This window comes from Nyctereutes procyonoides, unplaced genomic scaffold, assembly GCF_905146905.1.
Source record: "Nyctereutes procyonoides isolate TBG_1078 unplaced genomic scaffold, NYPRO_anot_genome, whole genome shotgun sequence".
NCBI lineage: Eukaryota > Metazoa > Chordata > Mammalia > Carnivora > Canidae > Nyctereutes > Nyctereutes procyonoides.
In genome coordinates this window covers 30,178,261-30,202,030 of record NW_026575047.1, presented here as the reverse complement: position 1 = coordinate 30,202,030, position 23,770 = coordinate 30,178,261, and the positions used below count along the sequence as shown (strand labels likewise).

Sequence of the window (23,770 nt, the reverse complement as noted above, 5' to 3'; positions counted from 1 at the left end):
AGCCACTGAGCCACCCAGACGTCCCTAGGTCAAGGCTTTTAAAGGGCTGGTTACTTTACTCTTTGAGGACTACCAGCCTCATCAGCAGAGTGGGGGTGGGGGACAGTTGCTCCTCTCCAAGGGCCCCCTCCCCCGCTATGGCCGCAGTGAGCTTTGCTCGAGGTAAGTCATATCCTGGTGGCTCCAGCATCCCGGCCACTTCTCCAAGCAGACGCGCACGCCCCACCATACAGGTTACGCAGACTCAGGACAGAGGTGGCTCGGGGCGCTCTCAGGAGCTGCAAGGATAATGCTTTGCGCTGGAATCTGGGCAAGGGCGGCCAGATTTAGCACGTAAAATACAGGGCACCCAGATAAATCTGAGTTGCAGAAAAAGAGCGGATGTATTTTTTAGCGTGTTTGTCCCACCCAATCACTGCGCTGGCATTTCATCCGGCAACCTGGTTCCGGACAGGTGGACTCTGGGGCGGGCAATATTGTGGAGCTGGGGGCAGGGACTCCGGGGAGGGGAGGGCGGGCGCGCGGCCGAGGAAGAGGAGGCGCACTCCGCGGGCCGCACGCTTTATTGGTGGGGATCCCCGGGGTCTGGGGGCGTGCCCCGCGCCCCGCGCCCCCCGGCTCAGGCGGCTTCCAGGCGGCGCCAGTGCTAGGTGTCCACGCAGCTCCTCTGCAGCGCCCGCAGCCGGCGCTCGCGGCTCTGCTGCAGCTCTACCCAATGCCTGGACTCCAGCTGCGCCTGCAGGCGGGCAGGCAGAAAGGTCGGCGAGGTCCAGGGCCGCTCCCACCGACCCCCGACCGACCCTCGCCCTCCTCCCCGCCCCCCGGCCTCCCCGCGGGCTCGCAGGGCTCACCCGCGGCTTGGGGCGCGGGGCTCGCGGCGCAGAGATCGGCACGGAGGCTGCCTGCTTGCGGCGCTCCGCTGCGCTCTCCTCGATCCTGCGCCGCAGCTCCAGCACGCGCTCGTCCTGGGACGGCGGCCCCGGGGCCGCGGACTGTGCTTTCTTCTGTTCCCACCTGCGCGGGCGACGGGGCGGGCTTAGGACCGGCCCTAACCGAAGGTCAGTGATGCCACCGGGAGACACCCTCCAAGGACCGCTGCGGTGCCGCCCCCCAGAGCCACTACGGTTTTACTGTGCACTTAACATTTAAAAAATGCATTCCACGTATATTAGATACGTAGGTATTCGGAGCAAAAAAGTGAAAACCCTCTTGTATCATGCGCTCTCCTTGCCACCCTCTTGCCTAGTGGCAACAGCTGCTAATAGAGCTTTGCAGATCTGTGTCATCCTAGGCCATTTTTCCTTCCAAAATGAGGTCTCCCGGGGATCCCTAGGTGGCGCAGCTGTTTGGCGCCTGCCTTTGGCCCAGGGCGTGATCCTGGAGACCCGGGATCGAATCCCAGGTCGGGCTCCCGGTGCATGGAGCCTGCTTCTCCCTCTGCCTGTGTCTCTGCCTCTCTCTCTCTCTCTATCATAAATAAATAAAAATTAAAAAAAAAGAAAAAAAAAAAAAACAAAAACAAAATGAGGTCTCCCGGAGCCTGGCTCAGTGGTTGAGCTGCTGCTTTTGGCTCATGTGATCCTGGGGCCCTGGGATGGAGTCCTGCATGGGGCTCCCCACAGGGAGCCTGCTTCTCTGCCTGTGTCTGCCTCTCTGTCTCTTATGAATAAATAAACAATCGAGATCTCAGTACACAGACTATTTCCTGATGCCTTAGGTTTAAGTGCAAATCGCAGCATCAGGGCAGGTGCAGGAACGTTCCACCGGCCTCTGGACAGACTGTCCACTCAAATAGTCCTGGTGAGGGTGCCTGGGTGGCTCAGTGGTTGAACGTCTGCCTTCAGCTCAGGGCATGATCCTGCCGTCCTCCAATCGAGTCCCATATCGGGCTCCCTGCATGGAGCCTGCTTTTCCCTGTGCCTGTGCCTGTGTGTGCCTGTGTGTGTGTGTGTGTGTGTGTGTGTGTCATAAATAAATAAATAAAATATTTTTTTAAAAATGGTCCTGGTGAATTAATGCCATGAGGTCTGGCTGCACGCAGAGGGTTCCAGGAGCTTTGTTAGCAGGTCTGGACTCCTGAGGGCTCCCCAACACCAGCCAGATTGTATGTGGGGTCTATCTAGCTGAGTCTGGAAGTGGTGAGGTCTCCATAGTACCTGCCACCTTACAGACCTGCCCAGTGGCCAGCCAACCATGCCTGGGCAGCCCCCACAGCTGTCACCAAGCAGCAGTCACTCAGTATTAATAGTGACTGTCCTCCCTCCTATACACCCCACCCCAGTTATACACTTCCTCTGGAGTCCTGTGTGCCAGACCCTGAATCAGACTATGCTATGACAGGGCTGGGTGTCATGTCCCCTGGACCAGCCTTGCCTTCCTGTGCTGTGGTATCAGGCCAGGGCCCAAAGGTCAGCCTGACCCCAGGATGTGACACCAATCAGTGCCCTACCACACTGCCATGGGACAGACACATGGGGCTGGAAGTCACCACATTGTTCCCAAAACAAAAGGGGTATGTGTGTGATGCTCTCCCTTAAAAGACAGTAGTCAAGCGAGATGCTTGAAAATCAAATGCTATATGTGAATCCTAGCCAGTTTCTGGTCTAAAAAGAAAGAAAAAAAATACAGCAAACAGTCTTGGGACCTTAGAGAAACATGGAGAGGCTATTTAGATGACAGGAATTTTTGTTGAATTTTCTAGTTGTGTCATTGTGCTGTGGTTATGTAGGACAATGTCTTTTTTTCAGAAGAGGCACACCAAAGTGTTTGAGAGTGAAGAGTGTCTGAAGTCTACAATTACTTTCAAAGGGGCAGATAAGTAGCTAGCTAGATGAAACACATGGCAAAGGTTGTACTCATGCCCTACATGCAATCATTTTGCGTCCAAGACCTCACTGCACAATTTTTTCATCATTTTCATATGTCTGAAAGTGATCCAATAAAAGAGTAGGAGTGGAAGAAGCTATTGCAAAGAAACTGCAGGATGGTGGTATGTTGTTGCAGGGAGAACCCACCCAGGTGGAGGCAAAGGCAGGGCAAGGCTGGCTCCTTGCTCCTGCCCAGGCACCCACCCCTGGGACCACTGGTACCGACCTCAAGGCCGCAGACCTCCCCATGGCTGCACGGCACAGCGAGATTTGCTCCACCATATTCTGCAGTCCCTGGCTTCTGGCACGCTTGGCCTGGATGATCTGGTCTCGCTTCTCTTCCTCCTCACGCTGCTGGGTCTCCTTGAGCAGGGCCAGCCGCTCTCGAAGCTCCACCACAGACATCTCCCCTTCCAGGCCATATCCAGGGATCTTCAGGTGATGAGGAGGCCCGAAGCTGGGCGTCAGGCCCATGACCAGCCTGCATGGTTATCTTCTGCACCCTGACCTGCCCTCTGCACCAACACCAGTGCCCCTCCCCCAGGTTCTGGAAGTCTGGCCCCTGTGCTCAAGAGACCTCCTTCCCTCTGCTCAGTAGCACCCCGGCCTCTCCAGCCCTCTGGTGATCACGCATCTCAGCTGAGTGCCCTGTAGACCCCTCTACTGTGTTAGGGCCCAAATGGAGCTCACCACTGTTTCCCCACGCCAGGCCCTGGGCACCTGGGCAGAGTCCCTCTGGACTTCCCACATCCACTGGGATCAGGCCAGGCTCCCAGACCAGCTCCCATGGCCCTCCCAGGCCTGCTTCCACCTCTCCAGATGCTAGCCAGGCCTCTCATGGTGCTTCTCACACAGGCTTCAAGGCACTGGGGCTTTCCTCTCAGCCTCCACTCATCTGGCCTTTGCACACCTACGGTCTCCCTACATTGCCCTTCCCACCTGGGCCTGGGGAGTCCCGGGACCTCCTTCAACATGAAGCCTATCTTATGAAGCCCTACCTTGCCCACAACCCCTTCCCTCTTGCCCCCAGAGGTCACAGAGGTCTCCCTGACAGGACTGTGAACTCTTGGGCCAGCCCTAGGCCTCCAGCATGGCAGGTGCAACATCCACAGCTGGGCATGCCACACATGCTAGGTGGATCTTGGCTTTGGGCCAGATTGCCTTTGGTCTTGGTGGGAATTCTGGACATGCCCTCTCATGGCCATGCGAAGCACAGCAAGACATGGGGAAGCTCCCCTAGGACCAGCCGTGTCCTTACCTGGGTCAGGTCCACCAGCTTGCCCTTGCGCATGGGCTGTGTCTCCAGAGCTCGATGTTGAGCGATGAGTTCACAGCGCCGCTTCTGCTCCTCCTTGGCTGCCTCTGTGCTGCGCTGTAGCAGCTCCCGGGTCTCCTCTATCACCTCCTGAACTTGGGGGCCAAGCAGGGTGCTGAGGCTCACAGAGGGCAGTTGGGCTCTCACCAACCATAGCAGCTCACTTGAGGCCAGAAGCCAGCCTGAGACCTGAGCTGGGCATGGCCTCATGGTACCTGGCCCCCCACCATACCTATGTGCCTTCGGCCCTTCAGGAGCTTCATCTGTGCCATCTTAACATTCTTCTGCACCTCTATCACCTGCTCCACCAGCTCCTTCATGGACCTCTCCTCCTGGAGGCGCCTCTCAGCACACTGCTGCATCAGCTCAGCCATCTGCTCAGACAACCAACCCACCATGGTCAAAGCTGGAGGTCTGCCCCAGCCCTGAGAGCAGCATAAGGTCTAGGGAGCAGAACCAGCCCTTGACCCCAAGTCACCTTGGAACCGGGCTCTAAGTTCATCAGCCCCTGGGAGTCCTCTGGAGGTCAGGGCCTACTGGGGAAGTTATACCTCATGTCCTCCCACCCTCCCTCCACTGTGGTCCTGGGGAAACCAAGTCAGAACCACGAGTTTGCCCTGAAGTACACCTAGCCCTGGATTCCCACCAGAGCACAGGACATGCTAGCCCCCTTGGGCAGCCTCAGGCTCCCTGTCACATGACCCCCCAGCCATGTCCTGTTGGTCACCCCACTCTCTTCTGATGTGCAGTCTAAACAGCGGAATAGGGGGTAGTTTTGCCACTTGTATGCATGTGACTGGAATCCTCCTATATCCAGGTGCTTCTCACCTCTTCAACTCTGCACTGCATATATAAGGTTCATAATAGTATCTCCTGGATTGTAGCTGACTTATTTTTGTGGCTGTATGTTTTAGGGGAACAAATCGCAAACCTTTCATCCATTTTACTGTGGATGGACATTCAGATTGCTTCCCATTTGATGCTACTGTGAACAATTCGAATCGTAGGTTTTAGTCCTCAAGAAACTACAATGCACAATATGGGATTTACACCTCCTGTCACTGGCCCAGAGTGGCCAGGGAGCTATGGAACTCCCAACCCCTGGTGATCTGTGCAGCTAACTAGGGGCTTGTCTTCGGCTGCACAGTAAGTGGGAACCAGCCTGCAGGCAGCTTGGACTTCAGGTGCAGACACCAGGCACGATGTCATCCTTCTGTAAAACAATTTGCTGGCATGTATTAAAAATGGCTCTTGACCATCCCTTTCGATGTGTGCCAAAAAAGTAAGGAAGTGCTCACACAACAGAAGGACAGAGGCAGTCAGAGGGACACAGGAGCCAACCTGAAAGAGCTCAAAGGCCCAAGGCCCAAGCTCACAACACAATACTGCCCTGTTGGGTTATAACACAAAATGTAAAATACACATTCATGAGTCCCACTGAAAGAAGTGATTGAGTAAATAAATGAGGGAGGAGAGAGGAGTCATTCGTGCAGAAGAATTCTCAGCAGGTGCCCACTCCTTGAGTGTGGGCTCTGCTTAGAGACCCCCTTCTGCGGAGTACTGTCCAGTCGGTGGGGATGACAGCAGCAGAGAAACCTGGCAGACACAGCTTTGGCCAGGGGACCAAGTCAACATCACAGTGATGAGTCCATTGAAAGCAGATGCCCTTGAGAGGGTGTGATGGGAAGAGCAATTCACCTCTGCGGGCTTCCTCCCAAAACCCACAACCCCAGTCTAACTATGAGAAGAACAACAGACACATCCCCACCAAGGGGCGATCTACAGGATACCTGGTCAGCTCTTCTCCAAACTATTGAAGTCATCAAAACCAGGAAAGCCTGAGAAGCTGTCACACCCAAAAAGAATCTGAGACAGGACTCTTTGAGGGTCCTGGGACAGGAAAGGGCATTTGTAGGAAAAGATGAGCTAGAATCTAAACAAAGTGTGGAGTTCAGTGAACAGTCATGTACCAATGTTGGCTACTTGGCTGTGACAAATATACCATGGAGTCTCCCCCCCCCACCCCGCCCCAAACTAACATCTACCTGGAACCTCAGAATGTGATCTCATGTCCAATTAGTTGAGGATCTCAAGATGAAACCATCCTGGGTTTAGGGTGGGCCCTCAATTCAATGACCAATGTTCGTAAGGAGAGGACAAAGAGAGATGTGGATGCATGACACATGTCTCTGTGAGGATGGAGGCAGAACTGGGGTGAGACTGCCACAAACCATGGAGTTCCTGGGGTCACCAGAAACTGGAAGAGGTGAGGAAGGATCCTTGCCAATAAATGTAGCCAGGACCATGGCCCCCTGCCACCTTCCTTGATCTTAGACTTGGGGCCTCAGGAACTATGATGTGAGCCCTCCAGGTTGTGGTGCTTTGTTGTGGCAGCCTGGAAACCCTGTATGGTGGTGGAAGATGCGGCCAGCAGAGTGCTGGGTGAAGAGGGGATGGAGGAAGGTGTTGGCAGGGGCAGGGGGGGGACACACGGGAACTCTCTGTACTATCTTTGCAACTTTTCTGTGACTCTTAAAACAGCTCCAAAATAAAAAGTATATTGTTTAAAAGTAGCTTCAAAAACTTGGTAATAAGTAGAAAATGCTCATGTGGAAATCTGAGGTGTAAAGAGGTGGGCTACCAAAATCTGCGAGGATTTTGGTACTTACCTCACGTGTGTAAATGACGACAAAGAATAAATGAGCTGTGGGTGAGGAGGCCTGCGCTGTGGTGTCCCCAGGTCCCCAGCTAGGCTGCACCTCAGGAACAGTCAGGAGGGAGGGGAAGAGGCGGCATCTCCAGGCTCTCCGTAAATGGGCGTGGAACAGGGGTGTGGGTGGTGCAGGTGCAGGGGTGTGGGCGGTGCAGGAGCAAGAGGCCCAAAAGGAGGAAGACATGCAGGACTTCAAGTGCCATCTCTGCCTGGACCAACTCGACCACCTCAGGCCCTGCCCCTGTCTTTGCTGGCAAGTAAAGATGAAGGTTCCCACCTCCTCAGCACCCCCAGAGAGGTGCAGAGGGCAGGGCAGCTGGAAGGGCTCCAGTAGGCCAGGCCATAGCATTGGAACCTCTGACCAGCCATGGCAAAAGTTAGTTAAATAAGACACAAGGGCTGAGTCATCATCCAACATGAACCATACAAGAGAAATTAAAATCCCCTTCTCTTCAAATATTTAGTGCTATCTACTGTGCCTAGTTCATATAAAACATATGAGTCATGTAAATGCATATAACTGGACATTCCAGGATGGGGAAGGAAGCCACCGGGCTTATAAAAGATGCTCCAGTCAGGGTTAGCCAGACTTTGAAGGACACTATTTGGGGTTGGGGTGCTGTCTCCAAGCAGCCTAATTATGACAGTCTGTCGACAAGGCTGAGGGGAATATTCAGATGAATACCCAGATGTGGCTGGGCTGTCAAACCCTCTACGAGTGCTCTCTCCCCATACTGTTGTTGGGTGGCCTGCAACGCTTTTGGTTCTTACCTGGAGATCTTTTGCTCACAGGACCTTTGGGGTCAGGAGGGACGGTGCTAGATCATGCCAAGATATTGGAGAGGATGTGGGCACCCCTGCCACTCGCTAGGAAGATGCAGGAGCCCGTGTGGGCCTCGGAAACCCGCCTTCCCTACGATCACCCCATCTCTGGACATAGTGTCAGGATGGCAGACCATCTGCCAGTGAACATCACTCACACAAGCAGGCTGACAAAAGGATGGGGCTCCACAGCCAACCTCTGTCACCATTCCTGGAAGGAAGACTGGCAGTGGAGGCAGTGTGTGTGTGTGTGTGTGTGTGTGTGTGTGTGTGTGTGTGTGCGCGCACACATGCGTGCACAGAGGTGGCCTGGTTCACGTAAACATTAATCCAGGGAAACAGGACTGGCAGTTAATGCAAGATACAGTCAACTTCAGAACAAAGGAAGTTACCAGGCAGAGGGACTAAGAACACCCAGCAATTTTAAACGTATATGCATCAGACAACAGGGCTGCAAAATATGAGCAGCAAACACTGATGTGACCAAGAGGAGAAGACAACAACTTCACAATTAAAGGTGAATACTTCACACTCCTTCTCCAGTGACCAGGAGACAGCGAGATGCAGGGTTAGCGAGGATGCGGCCGATCTCAACAACTCTCTCAACCAGCAGGAGCTGCCCATCCATATGGAACACACAGCAACAGTGCAATACTCATTCTTCTCCAAAGGCACCGAACACAGTGTGATCGGCAACATCCGGGCCACAGAACCAATCTCAGCAAATTTACAATTGTTGAAATCATACAGGGGTGTGTTCAACAATTACAATCGAGTCACAATGGAAATCAGAGACAGAAAGATAACAAGAATATCCCCACATTCTTGGAAACTAAACAACACACTTCTAAGTAGTCCATGGGCCAAAGGGAAAAATCTGAAGGAAGATGAAAAAAATACATCAAATTGAATGAAAATGAAATACAATATATCACAATTTTTGGGACATGGCTAATGCAGTAAATAAAAGGGAAATGAATAACACTGAATGTTCGCAATAGAAAAGCAGAGAAGTCTCTTACCAGTAATTTAAGCTCCATCTCAAGTGCCTAGAAGAAGCAGAACAAAATAGACTCAAAGTGAGTAGAATGAAGGAAATAGTGAAGAGCAGAGATCAATGACGTTGAAAACAGCAAAAACAGTAAAGAAAAATCAATAAAACAAAAAGCTGGTTCTTTGAAAAGATTGATGAAATTGACAAATCTCTAGCAAGACTTACAGAAGAAAAGCAAAAAGGTACAACCCTACCAATATCAAGAATGAAACAGGTTATGTCACTATATAGATCATACAGATATTTAAAAAAGGATGATAATAGAATATTACAAACAACTCTACGTGCATATATTTGACAACTTAGTGAAATGGGCAAATTCCTTAAAAAAACACAAATGACCACAACTCCCCCATTATGAAGCAGATCATTTGAATAGTCCTATATCTTTTACAGAAATTAAATTTGTAATTTGAAAGCTTTCAAAAAAGAAATTTCCTGGCTTAGATGATTTCACTGGAGAATTTTGCAAAATGTTGAAAGAATTAACACCAAATCTCCCCTAGAGATAAATGAAAGAGGAAAGAAGACCTCCAAATTCACCTTAACAAAGCTGGTGTGACCCTCACAACAAAATTAGACCAAGTCAGGAAAAGAAAAGCACAGAGTAACATTATGCATGAAACTCTATGTAGAAACACTTGAACAAAATCAAAATAGTTAGCAAATGGAATTAGCAAATGTAAAAAGAATTAAGTACCATAACCAAGTGGGGTTTATGGTAGAAATGCAAAGCTGGTTCAATATTTGAAACTCCATCATGTGATTAAGAATTCATCATTTTGTCACAAATCTACTATATTCGCCACCCAAAGAAAAGTCACATGATCATATCCATTGATGCAGAAAAGCATTTGATGAAATTCAACACCTTTTCCTAATAAAAACTTGTGGAACTTTCATCAACATAATGAGGAGTATATCCAACATCAGTCCTTAATGGTAGAAGACTGATTTCCCCTGATATCATGAACTAGGCATAAATTTATGCTCTCATTCTTCTCCAACACAGACCTGGAAGTTTTAGCCAGAGCAATATGTCAGAAGAGCAAATTATAGGAATGCAGGTCAGAAATAAAGAAATGAACTGTTCTTTATAGATGACATGATTGTCTACATAGAAAATCCTAAGGAATGTACAATAAAACTCTTTGTCCTAGAAAAATAAGGGAGTTCAGCAAGGTCACAAGATAAAAGATCAATACACAAAAGTCAATTACATTTTAATATTACTAGCATTGGAGCACCTGGGTGGCTCAGTGGTTGAGTGTCTGCCTTTGGCTCAGGGTGTGATCTCGGGGTCCTGGGATCGAGTCTCACATAAGGCTCCCTGCAGAGGAGAGCTTCTCCCTCTGCCGATACCTCTGCCTCTCTGTGGTTTTCATGAATAAATAAATAAATAATCTTAAAAAAATATTACTAGCATCAAATACATGGACAACAGAATTGAAAATACAATCCCATTTACAATTCCTCAAAAAGGAAATCCTTAGGCACAAATCTTATAAAACATTTACAGGACTCAGATACTAAAAACTATGCAACACAGATGAAAGAAATAAAAGATTTAAATAAATGGGGAGACATAGTGCATTCATGGATTAGAAGACTCAAATGGGGGCAGCCCCGGTGGCGCAGCGGTTTAGCGCCGCCTGCAGCCCAGAGCGTGATCCTGGAGACCCGGGATCAAGTCCCACGTCAGGCTCTCTGTATGATGCCTGCTTCTCCCTCTGCCTGTGTCTCTGCCTCTCCCTCTCTGTCTCTATGAATAAATAAATAAAATCTTTAAAAAAAAAGAAGACTCAAATGGTTGGCCATGAAAGTGGATCCAGATCTCAGACTGTGTACAAGAATAAACTTTGAGTAGATTTGAGATCCAGATGTAAAAATGAAACATAAATACTAGAGGGGAGCCTGGGTGACTCAGTCAGTTAGGCGCCTGCCTTCGGTTTGGGTCATGATCCCAGGGTCCTGGGATTGAGTCCCACATTGGGCTCCTTGCTCAGTGGGGAGCCTGCTCTTCTCTCTTCCTCTGCCTGCTGCTCCCCCTCTGCTTGTGCTCTCTCACTTTCTCTCTCCCAAATAAATAAATAAAATCTAAAAGAAAAAAAAAAGAAACAAATGGATGAACTGCTCTCTAACGTGGGTATAGGAAAAACTTTTCTTTTCAACTTTCAAAATGTGGACACAATAAAAGGAAAGCTTGGTAAGTTTGCCTTGCAAAATACATCATAGCAAAGCCAAGTGACCAACTGGAGGAAATTGCCTATAATATTTTATAAAGGGTTACTTTCCCTAATGTGTAAAGAACTCTTAAAATAAATCAAAGCAATAAAGACTAAGAGCTGGTTGGAAAGTGCCTGACCCATCTTTGGCCCCGGAACACTCAGTGGGTTAGGAGACCGCATCTGCCACAGGTAGTGCTAGGGAAACTGGACCCTTACCTTACACCACACACAAATATCAATTCAGAGTGGACTACAGACTTGAACATAAGACCTGAAATCACAAACTTCTAGAAGAAAACAGGAGAAAAGCTCCCTCAAAGTGGCCTTACAATTATTATTATTATTATTATTATTATTATTTTGATTTGACATCAAAAGCATGGGCAACAAGAACAGAAATGAACTACTGAAACCACATCAAAGGTCTCAGCGCAGCAAAGGAAACAGCCAGCAAAACGCAAAAGCCCCTGTGGAATGGGAGAAAGCTTCTGCATACCATATGTCCATCTAGTAGGGGGTTAACATCCAAAATGCACAAGGTACTCACACAACGCAATAGCAAGAAAAGCCAAATACCATGGCTAAAACATGGGGAAAGGACGTGAAAATTTTCCTAAAGAAGATGAACAAATGGTCAACAGGTATTTGGAAAGATGCTTGTCATCACTAATTATCAGAGAGAAGCAAATCAGAATGATAGTGAGGTATCACCTTACACCTGTGAGGATGGCTGTGGTAAGCGTTGGTGAGGATGTGGAGAAAAGGGACTGTTGGTGGAAGTGTAAGTTGGTGCAGCCATTATGGAAAATAGTATTTTAATTTTTCCTCAAAAAATTAAAATTATTAGATTTTATTTTTATTTTATTCTTTTAAGATTTTATTTATTCATGAGAGACACATACACACACACACAGAGAGAGAGAGACAGAGAGAGAGAGACACAGGCAGAGGGAGAAGCAGGCTTCCTGAAAGGAGCCTGATGTGGGACTCGATTCCAGATCCTGGGGTCACACCCTGAACCAAAGGCAGACACTCAACCGCTGAGCCACCCAGGCATCCCCCAAATGCTCAGATTTTTAAAAAAGATTCTATTTATTTATTTATCTGAGACACACACAGAGAGAGAAAGAGAGAGCAGAGGAGAGAGAAAATCTAAAGCAGACCCTGGTCTGAAGGCAGAGCCCGACATAGGGCTCCATCCCACAACCCCAAGATCATGACCTGAGCTGAAACTAATAGTCGGACACTCAATCAACTGAGCCACCCAGGTGCCCCTAGAATTACCACTTTTTAAAAGTCATCTCTGCACCCAGCGTGGGGCTCATACTCAGGACCTTGAGATCAAGAGTCACATGCTCTACAGACCAAGCCATTTGGGTACCCCTAGAACCACCAGTTTTAAAAATTGGAATCCAGAAGTGATCCCACGTCCAATATATATTCAGAGGAAATAAAATCACTATTTTGAAGAGATATCTGCACTCCCATGCATATTGTAGCATCATTCACAATAGCCAAGATTTGGAAACAACCTGTCTGACAGATGACATGGAAATACTACGTAGCCTTAAGAAAGAAGGAAATCCTGCCACTTGCAAAACCATGGGTGAACCTGGAACATATTAAGTGAAATAAGCCAGACACAGAAGGACAGCTGCTGTAGGGTCTCAGTTGTATGCAGAATCTAAACCAGTCCAAGTCATGGTAACAGAGACGAATGGTGGTAGCCAGGGGCTGGCACAGTGGGAACAGGGAGGTGCCGGTCCAACACGGAGCTCGATCTCAGGACCCCGAGATCCTGACCTGAGCTGGAATCAAGAGTCGGATGCATAACTGACTGAGTCGCCGGGGCACCCCTGTCACACCACACACCTTAACCATACGTGAGTCTTACTTGTCAATTGTGTCTCAGTAAAGCTGTGAAGAAATGGACCAAAGCCCTGAAGAGGTCATTCCCAGGAGCGGGCCTTCAATATATGAAAACACGCTCAGCCCCACATATAACAAATGACACGCGCATTGACGCCTCTTCTCGCTCACAGGCTCGCATGAATCTCAATAGGGGGGGGGGTGCGTGCTGCAGGGGTCCCGAGGACCAGCCCCTCGCACAGCACCCAGGAAAGGCAACATGGCATCTCTGGTAAAACCACTTGCCTGAGGGCAATACCACAAAAGCCCTGCGCTGTTGGCTCCTTTCTGACATAGCAACATCCAACGTGGAGTTCACCTTGAAAGTCTCCCTCCACTAAGGGTTGCGGCGTCCCCCAGAGCCCAGGCCACTGCAAGGCCCACTGCAAAGAACAGGCTTTCGGGGGAGCCCTGGTTGGGGGCCCCCACCTAGGCCACCTGTCCTAGCAGGAGGACGAGCCCAGGTTGATATGCCCACAGCTTCTGAAGTGGTGACCTGGATGCCCACAGACCACCCTGGGAGAGGACACCAGATGCAAACATGCCCCATGTTGGCTTGTCAGAAGTTTCTGCCAGAATCTCAGGTCTTCATGTGTGGATGTGTGGGCCAACTGACTCTGCTGGTAGGGGCTGGGAGGGGGCAGTCGGGACCAGAAGCACTGGCCAGACCCCTGCTCTGAGCACCTCCAGGACCCCCGCCCGTCAAGGTGGGGAAGGAGGAAGCACACCTGCGCTACACGGTCAGCTTGCACCCCGGGCCCCTGGCTGCTCCTGTGAGCGGCACATCACCTCCTCCTTCTTCTGGTCGGCCTTCTGCTTGTTGCCCTGCCTGAGGAGCTGCCGGGCCAGGATGGCCTCCTCGCGGCTGAGCTTCCCCTGCAGCCTCCGGCACTCGCCTGCAGCCAGCGCCTCCTCCTGGTCCTTCGCCTGCATCTTCTTCTGCCACTCAAGAAACTCAGAGAAGTCGCCTGCACCATCCACAAGCTTATCCACCCTGGGGAACGGGGGGGCGGTTAGAGGCAGGGTTTGGATTCCCTCCAGATCAGGACCTGTGCCGGCCATGGGGACGCCGCTGCCTCCCCTGTGGACAGTGGCCTCACAGGCATGGGGCACTCTTCATCCACTGCCAGCCACATCCCCACCCCCACTGTCCACCTGTCCCCATCCTGTGCACCCACCCTTCAGCCATATCTCCCTGCCCCTGCTTCCTGTATAGTCACCGGACTGTCCATTGGCCTTCCTCCATCTACCTGTCTGTCCATCCACATTCCTCTGCCCGCTTGTCTATCCTCTCATCCATCTGAGCAGCCACCCAAACTCCCACCACAGCCCACTCCTGGGGTAAGCACAGTGGTCTGCCGTGCCGGTGGTCTGGGAGTGGGGGTAATTGGGAAGAGGTCTGGAAAGGAGGTGACCCCTGAGAGAGGTTTAGGCTGGGCTGGCTTTCTGCTAAGGCCCCTTATGTGTGGTCCATTTCCCTCACTGAGCCAGGATTATCTTCCTTCGATATGGCTGTGCCCCGAACACTGGTCCCACAGTCTCCCTCTTCTCCCAGAACAGCCGTCCCTGCACCCCCTCCTCTGAAGCGGGATGAGGAGCTGCCGACCCCACCTCTGCAGCTCTTTCTCCACCTGCCGCTGGTATAAAGACCCTTCTCGGAGGATGGCAGCAGTGTTCAGCTTGACTGGGACATTGTTGGGCTGCAGGAGAGAGGAGGGCACAGAATAGGCCAAGAAGTGGTGTCCAGGCCAGGAGGTGGGCATCCAGGGAGAAGACACTGGGACCAGCACCTGTGCCCACTGTGACCAGGTCAGGATCACCTCTCACCTTGTAGAATGTCAACTTTGGAGTCTTCAGGATTCTGGGCATGAATCGGAGCTGCAGCTTCTTCTCGGAGCCCTGTGGACATCAGAGCCTGGCACCTGTGCCCACTGGGTGCCCTTAAATGCACTCTGGGAAGGTGGTAGATCCTGCACCCCCGGGAGAGCCAGCATATTCCTCTCTATCGTAACTGCTGCTGCCTGGCCAGCCCCCTGTACACGGCCCCCTCCCCCGACCCCTACCCCCAGCAGCACTTCAGTTCTCTAGCACCCTCCCCAGCCTTCCTGGAGGGTCGAGACTCCCAGGCAGGGGCAGGGAAGGTATGGGTTCCCAAGCAGGGGAGCTTGCACTTCAGGGCTCGGGCTCTGCCCCTACCCCAGCTGCCCCTGGGGCTGGTTTCCATGACCTTTCCTGGCTGTCCCCCAAGCCTGCTCTGTGCCAGCTGCTGCTGCCCTGCGGACACTCCCAGGACGTCCCCCACAGCCCCAGTGTGTGGAGCCATGGGTCAGAGGGTGCCCCCAGGTCACACTACTCTGCTGGTTGCCCACTCCTCCGCCCGCCCCATCTGCTGGGGGGGCCAGGGCACCTCTGCCTCATGCAGCTGCCGCCAGGGGGGCCCACGGCAGGGAGGGCAGGCCAGGCCCAGCTCCTCTGGAGTGAGCACCCACCCAGAACTGGCCTTCCTCGTTCTACTCTGTTTACTTTCTCTTTACTGACAAACATATCTTGGGTTTTTGTTTTTCTTATAGAAACATTAAGTGGTCAGTAGGGAACTCTGGGAACACCCAGAGAGCATTGAAGATGTGTGCCCGCGTCCTCACCTGCGCACTTAAGCTGCTCTCAGCCCAACTCAGGGAGCAAGCACTGTCTCAGCCTCATGGGAAGCCTGCCCCCTATGAGCCAAACCTGAAAAGGCTGAATGAGGGGCTCATGTCGCCGCTAACAGGGCACAGGGAGGAATGTTTCCATGTTGTGAGAAAATGCCACCATGAAGACTGGCCCAGAGTGTAGAGGGCTGGGGTTACCTGCACCAGGGGCGTCCCCCGGGACCTGGGCACCGCACACCGCATCTCCTCGATGTTCACCTTCAGCAGCAGCTCCTGCAAGCAGCAACACAAGGCTCTGGCCCCCCTGGGCACCACCTAGCATCCTCGGGTCTCAGAAGGGGCAGAGGCACAGACCAGCTCCTCACTGCTCTCTTTTTCCATATAACACCCTGGAGGGGGCAGCCCGGGAGGCTCAGCGGTTTAGTGCCACCTTCGGCCCAGGGCCTGATCCTGGAAACCTGGGATGGAGTCCCATGTCGGGCTCCCTGCATGAAGCCTGCTTCTCCCTCTGCCTGTGTCTCTGCCTCTCTGTCTCTCTCTCTCTGTCTCTCATTAATAAATAAAATCTTTTAGAAAAAGAAGAAAAAAAACCACTCTGGAGGGGTCTAGGAAGGCAGGAGTCGAGGGAGACATCTGACCTCAGCCTTCCAGCGATTATATCTCCTGGTCATCTCTAGTTGCTCCTGCTCCTTAGGCGGGTGGTAGGTACTCCTGGGGATCTGGTGGGTGGTGGGAAAAGAGCTTGCGGTCAGTGGCTATGATTCAGAGGAAAGTGTAGACCTCAGCATGAGGAGAGCAGGGATCCACTGGGCAGGCTCCAGTTCAACTGGGCTTCCCCACAGTTGGGTGGGGTCCCCTGAACACTCCTGGTCTGCCCAGAGCACCCTCAGTCCTCGGAAGAGCCCAGCCCCCCACTGGCTCACAGCCTGTGCCCACTGCTGATGTCTGCACTTACTGGTTTTGGCTTGTTCATGACAGGGACCGGCTCAGGCACTGGAATGGCACGGGGTCGGGGAACAGTCAGGTTGAACTCCTTGGGCTCTGTGACCTTGGCCTTGGTCTTTGGAAGAGGGGACCGATTGGTTATCACTTTCTCCAGCTGCTTGATCAGCTCCTGGACCTCTGGCTGCCATCTTGAAGGCAAAGGTAGGAGCAGCAGCTTAGAGCCACTTTCGAAGCAGGTTAATGAGGGCACAGCCCTTGGGATGCAAAGGACCCCCCACTAAGCACACCCGGGTCTACTTGAGGGTGGGGCACTCTGCACTGAGTACGAGCCACACCCTGGAGCCACAGGACAGGTGAGGAAGCAGAGCCAGAAGCATCAGGTCCCAGCCCAGCTGCCAGGTGAGAGGGGAACTGGGAACACCGAGCCGTCTCCGCTGCAGGAGCCCAGTGAGTCTGAGGGGGGTGGTGGCAGTGGGGACATGGAGCTAATCTGGGGCAGCAGATGGCCCAGGGGAAGGAGGCCTGGGGAAGCTGGAGATTCCTGGAACGTTCCGGGAGCTGAGCTGTCAGTGACTGGTGGAGAAGGGGCTCTGGGAGTAGGGCGGGGCAGGGTAGAGCCTGGGGTGGGGGTGCCCCAAGCAGGGTTTTGGGCAAGGCGTGGTGCTGCTCACGTCCCAGGCGGGCATAGCCCACATCACCAGTCTGACCATTGGGGCTCCCTTGAGGGCAGATAGCATGGTTTCAATGGCCCCTGCCCCAGCTTGAGGACCACGGCCCCCAGAGGAAGGAAGAGCATGTCCAAGGGCCAGTGGGGAGTGGGGATTTCAGGGTGGGAGGAGGCGGGCAGGGCAGGGCAGGCCTGGGATGCGGCAGGTCCCAGAGCGGTAGTGGTAGGCTACGGTTGGGGTGGTGGGCAGGGGGCACCCTGGAAGCAGGCTGAACCCAGGCCTGGGCCCCTGGTGGCAGCCCTGTGGATGGATGGTGAATCCAGCCTGGCTGGGACTGAGGACTTTCCTCCAGAACAGGGGCAGCTCCAGGGACACCCCGAGACCCCAGGGCCATGGTTTTCTTCCCCACAGAAAGGCTTCTGTCTTCCCCAGGCCTCTGGGTCTCCTGCGTGCAGCTGCTATGCACAGTGGTCTGCTTGGGCCCAAACAGTCCCTCTGTCCCCAGGAAGATAAAGTGGTCCCCCAACCCTCCCCCATCAGAAGGGAAACAATGGGGGCAGCTTCACCCTGACCCCAGCAGCCTCGCGGAGCCCAAGGGCAGGGCCTCCCACTGTGGGTCCTGGCTTATACCAGTGAAGCTGGCATTTGGGACACAGGGCCAGGCAGCGAGGGCAGCTTTGGGGTGTGGGGTGCAGAGAGGCTCCCAGCCTGGCCCACCTCATCAGGGGGTCGATCCAGTTCTCGCTCACATGGGCGGTCTCGTAGATGAGGCTCCATTCGTCCTTGATCCAGGAGCACAGGCTTAAGGGGTTGAACAAGAACCCGAGGAACTGAGAGAGAAGCAGAACCCTGAGGGAGGCAGCTCAATCCCAGACCCCCTGCAGCCGGGTGAAGCCCCCAGTTCCCCACACAAAGCCAGTGTCCAGGGGGCAGGTGTGGCTAACACACTGTGAGAGGAGGCCTCTGTCCACGCCAGGGTAGGAGGCCCCTCAGGACAGGCCCTCCCTCCCCAGAACAGAGAGGGGAGCCCAACTGCTGCTCACCTGCCCCCCATGCTGGTCTGGGGTGCCTACTCTGGGGGGCTGGCTGCCCACCTCACTCTGGAGCATGCCGCAACCCTGCAGGACCCATCCCCCTGGTGGGGACCCAGTGCCGGAGCTGACTGCCCAGAACTGGAAGGCCCACACCCACTTCTGGAGCATTCCTAGTGGGGACAGATGGACTGCAGCCTGCCTCCCTCACCCCATGGGTTCTAGAATTCCAAGAACGGAGTTGCATTGTTTTTTGCCACTGCCCCTGCCAGGAGTGGGCTCCAGGACTGAGCCGCCCAGCCAATCCACTGAAGTTGTCTTCCCTGGCAGGGCCTCTTGTGCCCTCGGGAGGGCCCAGCCCTGCCGCAGCAGGAACTTCCAGCGGTCCCAGGCTCCTGTTTTCTAGTCTGGGCCTCTAGTCTACCAGATTTGGTTCTAGAAGGCACAGCACAGCTTAGCTTCTCAGTGGAGGCCAGCTATCTGGGGACTGGACAGAGGGGGCTGTCCATTGAGTGTCCAGCCACTCCATTGGCTGGAGTGGCCCTAGCCAAAGGAGGTGGCCATCTGCACTGCTGGGAGGAAGCTCAGTCCCCCACCCCTGACCTGAGGGTCAGCTATGCCAAAGGCCTATTGGGGGGCTGCTCTGTAAGGGGCATGCACCAAGCTGAGCCACATCCCAGCTTTGAGGGTCTAGTCTGGCCAAGGGGACCACCACAGACCACTCAAACCAGGTGCCCAGAAAACTGGCTGTAAGGTGATGCCACGTGCTGAGTCCCCCAGGAGAGCTTTGGGTGGACACAGGAAATATGATGCCCCCATCTGGGTCCCCTACAGCGTGTCCTGGGCCATGGGTCTTGACTGGGGGTGGGCCAGGCAGCATGGGGGAGAGGTATGTGTCAGCAGCTGGGTCCCCGCTGTGGGCCTCTGGGCTCTGTGGGTCTGGGCCTACTGCCCCTGGGGCTGCTGTGGGGCTTCATGTCCGGCCCCTCACAGCTGCAGTGAACTCGGAGAGGCCAGGCTGTGGGATAGCCGCGGGCAAGGGGAGCAGTGGGGTAGCACTGCCACAGCCATGTCCTCATCTCCACCTCCCCTTGGGCCTCCACGTCCTTCTTCATGCAGTGGCTGCCAGGTGTCCTTCTACAGCCTTCTGCGGCTTCTCCGCTTGACAGTCAGGCCCCTCCCCAACCACCACCCAGGAGCCCCTCCCCACCTTCCCTGCCCCACAGTGGTCTTCTCAGCTGCAGGCCCGTGGCTACCATCCATCATCTCTCTCCTGCCCTCCCAGGTTCATTGCTGTCTTTCACCTGCTACCACTTCTTGCCTAAAGGGGCTCTGGGGTCTCTGCTACTCTTGCTCCTAGCAGATGCTCCCTGCTGCTCCATCCCTGCCCTCCCACTTAGCATGTCAGCTGGTCTGCTGCCCCCACCCATGGACAGGGCTTCCCAAAACGAGGTCACCATTCTCCCTGGGTGTGAAGAGAGGGCAGCCCCTCAGGGAACATACTGGAATGGGGGTGGGGTTCTGGGGTAGGTTCTCTGGCCGTCTGGAGGATTCCAGTGTGTGAACAGGGTTCCTTGGGGCCAGCAGGATTGCTACTCCCCTGGTCCCAGAGCCACATCCAGCACTGAGTCCCATGGAGACCACAGCCGAGGCTGCCTGAGAACCAGCTTAGTGCCTCGTCATCGCTCACCATGACAGTGGCAGCACCCCAGGTGTGGTCTGTGGGGGGCTTCCAGGGAGGGGCCCCAGGGCAGCCATAACATTCCCAACCTTGGCAGGTGGACCCAATGGGACTGAAGAGGGAGGTGGGGCAGGGGCAGAGGAGAGAGGGCACAAGGTGCCACTGCACCCCTGCAGCTCCCAGCTCCCTTGGGAATTTGTGTGGGCTGTTTCCAGGACTCTTTTTTTTTTTTTTTTCCAGGACTCTTCTAACAGAAAATCTCTGGGGGAGGTAAATGCATTGGGGGCACTGGGCTGGCTACACATGGCCAGCCCTCTGCATGCCTGTGCTGGGTCTGCACTGTGAGGCAGCCCCGGGGGGTCCTGTGCCGCCACCTCTGGGTTCAGGTCAAGGCTGCTTCTAGGGCCAGCTCCAGAGCTGCGAGACCCAGTCCAAGGCGATACACGGGCCTCTCCTTCAACGATGACCAAAAATGCCCAGACTCTGACCAGAGAGCAGACGCTGAATGGGCCTCTCTGAGCAGGGGAAGCTGGCCCTGGCTGCCTCCAGATATGTCTCAGAAAATGCCTACAGTTGTGCTTCTTTTTCACCAGAAAATGAAGACCTGGTTTAAGATAACTATGCAAGCATTTCTCCCTGTGAACTCTTTGTTTTTGTGTAGCTGGGAAAGCCCATCATTAAAGTAAACCACGACCTTGGGTCAGCACCTTCTCTGTGAGTCTTCTCAGGGACACACACTTAGAGCACTCCTGGGGCCCATGACCTGCGCTTCTCTGGGAGTGGTTTCCCTGGTCTGATGATGCCCCCGAGCTGAATGAGGAGCAAGCCAGTGGGTCAGAGCCTGGTCCCAGAATGGGCTCTGCTGCTCACTTGCTGAGTGACACTGGGCAAGTTACCAAACCTCTCTGTGCCTCAGTTGCCTCAACTGTGGGGTGAGTGCCAGCAGGATGACCTCCCTGGGTGGCTGTGAGGATGAAGCAAGAACTGCTCACAGATGAAAAAAAAAAAATAACTGCTCACAGATGAAGCCTGACCCATAGCAAATGCTCCATGGGAGCTGGCCAGCAAAGGACAGTGGGCCTCAAGCCCAGGCTTCGTGGTCCTGCTGGCCTCAGAGTCTGGGTGTCTCAGCTTTCTACACAAATAACAGGAGTGGCCCTGGGCAGGGCTGGTGTGCAGCCTCCCCCAATGAGGTGCCCGTCCTCAGGGCCTGTTCGGGACTTTGCTCCCTTACCTGCCCCTGAGTCCCCCACATCACGCAGCCTCTCTTGGAAGGACAGGCTGCCCTGGGTCTGCAGTTTGGTCATGAGTCAGAAGGGAAGGCTCTGGAAGCCCAGACTCCAAACAGGCAACAGACCCCTGTCAGCACTCACCAGGACCCTAAGGAATGGGAGTCAATCCCCAGGGGAAAGAGAGAGCATCTGTGCAGCCATGAGAGGGTACCAGCTTGTCATAAACACAGAATAAACCCAGCAGGGTTTCTTCCATTAAAATGAGGAAAGGGGGATCCCTGGGTGGCGCAGCGGTTTAGCGCCTGCCTTTGGCCCAGGGCGTGATCCTGGAGACCCGGGATCAAATCTCACGTCGGGCTCCCAGTGCATGGAGCCTGCTTCTCTCTCTGCCTCTCTCTCTCTCTCTCTCTCTCTCTCTCTCTGTGTGTGTGTGTGTGACTATCATAAATAAATAAAAATTTTAAAAAATTAAAAAAAATAAAATGAGGAAAGGTAAGATGTTGGCAGTAGATGGGACACATATCTGCCCTTGGGTTTGAGAAGAAAACGTAGGGGGTGCCTGGGTGGCTCATATGGTGAAGCATTTGCCTTCAGCTCAGGTCATGATCCCAGGGTCCTGGGATCGAGTCCCACCTCGGGCTCCCTGCTTCTCCTTCCCTGTCTCCCTCTGTGTTCTCTCTCTCTCACAAATAAATAAAATCTTAAAAAAAAAAAAAACAAGAAGAAGAAAAGGTGGGGCAGGTGGGGGTGGCTTACCTTGCACATTTTGTCCAGGGGCTGAGACCTGATGATGTCAGAGAAGAGCTGGAAGCCGAGTTCGTCCAGCTGGAACGTGGCCAGGTAGCAGATCACTAAGGAGACAAGGCTGGTGAGTGTGGGGACGACCATGGGGTGTCCTCCCTGCGCCCCCTAGCATCTGATCTTGGGGCCAAGCATGGTGGGTGGAGCAGGAGCTCCACCTGGCACCACAGGAAAGTGACAAGATGATGCATGAGTACAAATGGCGCTGTCTCACACAGGGGAGTATGTGGTGGCTTTCACACCACTTCCTCGCACCCTAACTCATTTGATGAGTTCTCAGAAATTCCCTGCATAAAAGTAAAATCATTTTGGATTTCAGTTTGTTAATGCTAAGAGACCAAGTGGCCTCGAAGCCAACTGGCACATGAACCTCCCTGGGCTTGGTGAGGGCCCTCTGAGGCAGGGACTATTTGCCATACCCATGGGTAGGTGGGCCAGTGATGTGCTGCTGGTGAGCCAAGTGTCCTGCAGTGCGGGCAGAGTACAGGAGCCAGCTTAGCTACCCAGCACCCTGCACGCTCCTCTTCTCCTGGGCAGGAGCACGAGGCCTAGTGCAGGGGCTGGGGGTGGGGGCTGAACCAACTCCCTCACTGGAGACACTGGTCACTGTGCCCATAATGTTCTCCACATGCCAGAAGGACAGGTGGCCATTAGGGGCCTGCAAGAAGCCAGGCAGAGACATCTCATGTTTAATTCCCTGCTGGACTGTCCCAACTGTGGCCATCAGGCTGGCCCTGCCCCTAGTCCTCAGGCTTTGAGGGGTCAGGAACTTGGTAGATGATAAAGGCTCCTCATTTCACCTGGGCTGGCCTTTTATTTTTTTATTTTTTTATTTTTTATAATTTTTATTTATTTATGATAGTCACAGAGAGAGAGAGGGGGGCAGAGACACAGGCAGAGGGAGAAGCAGGCTCCATGCACCGGGAGCCCGATGTGGGATTCGATCCCGGGTCTCCAGGATCGCGCCCTGGGCCAAAGGCAGGCGCTAAACTGCTGCGCCACCCAGGGATCCCTGGGCTGGCCTTTTAGAGGCATTCTCTCTAAAGCAGACTGTGCCCCTCTCAGAGATCAGAGGCTCTGCACCTGGACAGCAGGGCCTGAGGTCCGCCTGCCTGGAGCCTGGCCCTCAGCCTGCAGCCTGGCCCTCAGAGAGCCTGGAGTCCATGTCCATGTTTGTCAGGTGGATTGTAGTCTGCCCACCCAGGTAAGGGGCCGTGGGAGACCACGGAAAGCAAAAGTGCTGCAGAAACACCAGGAACTGGTGTCCAGTGCGAACACAGGGAGTGTCCGTCTGCTGCCACCTCACTGGGTCACCCCTGCTGTTGTGAGGCTGTGGCCCTCGTGCAGGAGGCCAGCACAGCAGGCCCGGCCCAGGGGGACACCTACCCTCAAAGAGGTTGTAGTCAGCCCGTCGGCAGAGCCAGCCAGCCCGCACGTAGAAGGCATCCACCACCACAGCCAGCAGCTTCCGGTACTCTAGGCACCCCGACAGCACCTCTAAAATGAATGCCTGCTTCTGGGGGCTCAGTGTCTAGAAAAGAGACAGCTGGGAGGGGGCTGGGGCCAGGGCCAGGTGTCCCCTCTGTGCCAGGGGAGAGCCAGTCAGGGCACCTCTCCCAGAGCAGGTGGTGAGCCCACGGCAGACCCCAGGATGCGGTCCCCCAGGGGCTCCTGGTAGTGACAGCGAGCTGGGGGCCCAGACAGAAATGAGTCATTCAAACCAACAACCCCAAAGGATGAAGGTACAGATTTTGCAAATACATGTGATTTCATGTACAGGAGCCCCAGGACAGAGCATGGGGTGAGGGGAGCCGGGATGGGGTGAGGCAGGCAGCTGGAGTTTCACAGGGACAGTTT

General features: G+C 53.7%; 1 protein-coding gene across 1 annotated transcript in view; it reads right to left on the bottom strand.

The window, feature by feature from the left end:
* Positions 1-646: 646 nt before the first annotated feature.
* The window catches only part of CFAP99 (cilia and flagella associated protein 99), a 39,393-nt gene continuing 16,269 nt past the window's right edge, over positions 647-23,770 (bottom strand). Inside the window, exons 3-16 of the mRNA XM_055326172.1 lie at positions 23,300-23,444; positions 21,869-21,963; positions 17,886-17,998; positions 16,511-16,688; positions 16,194-16,274; positions 15,754-15,828; positions 14,735-14,806; positions 14,519-14,607; positions 13,697-13,901; positions 4,415-4,556; positions 4,126-4,277; positions 3,094-3,299; positions 852-1,014; positions 647-736 (exon numbers count right to left, since the gene is read on the bottom strand). Of these exons, the coding sequence (XP_055182147.1) occupies positions 647-736; positions 852-1,014; positions 3,094-3,299; positions 4,126-4,277; positions 4,415-4,556; positions 13,697-13,901; positions 14,519-14,607; positions 14,735-14,806; positions 15,754-15,828; positions 16,194-16,274; positions 16,511-16,688; positions 17,886-17,998; positions 21,869-21,963; positions 23,300-23,444 (1,806 nt within the window). The remainder of the gene's footprint in view (positions 737-851; positions 1,015-3,093; positions 3,300-4,125; positions 4,278-4,414; positions 4,557-13,696; positions 13,902-14,518; positions 14,608-14,734; positions 14,807-15,753; positions 15,829-16,193; positions 16,275-16,510; positions 16,689-17,885; positions 17,999-21,868; positions 21,964-23,299; positions 23,445-23,770) is intronic.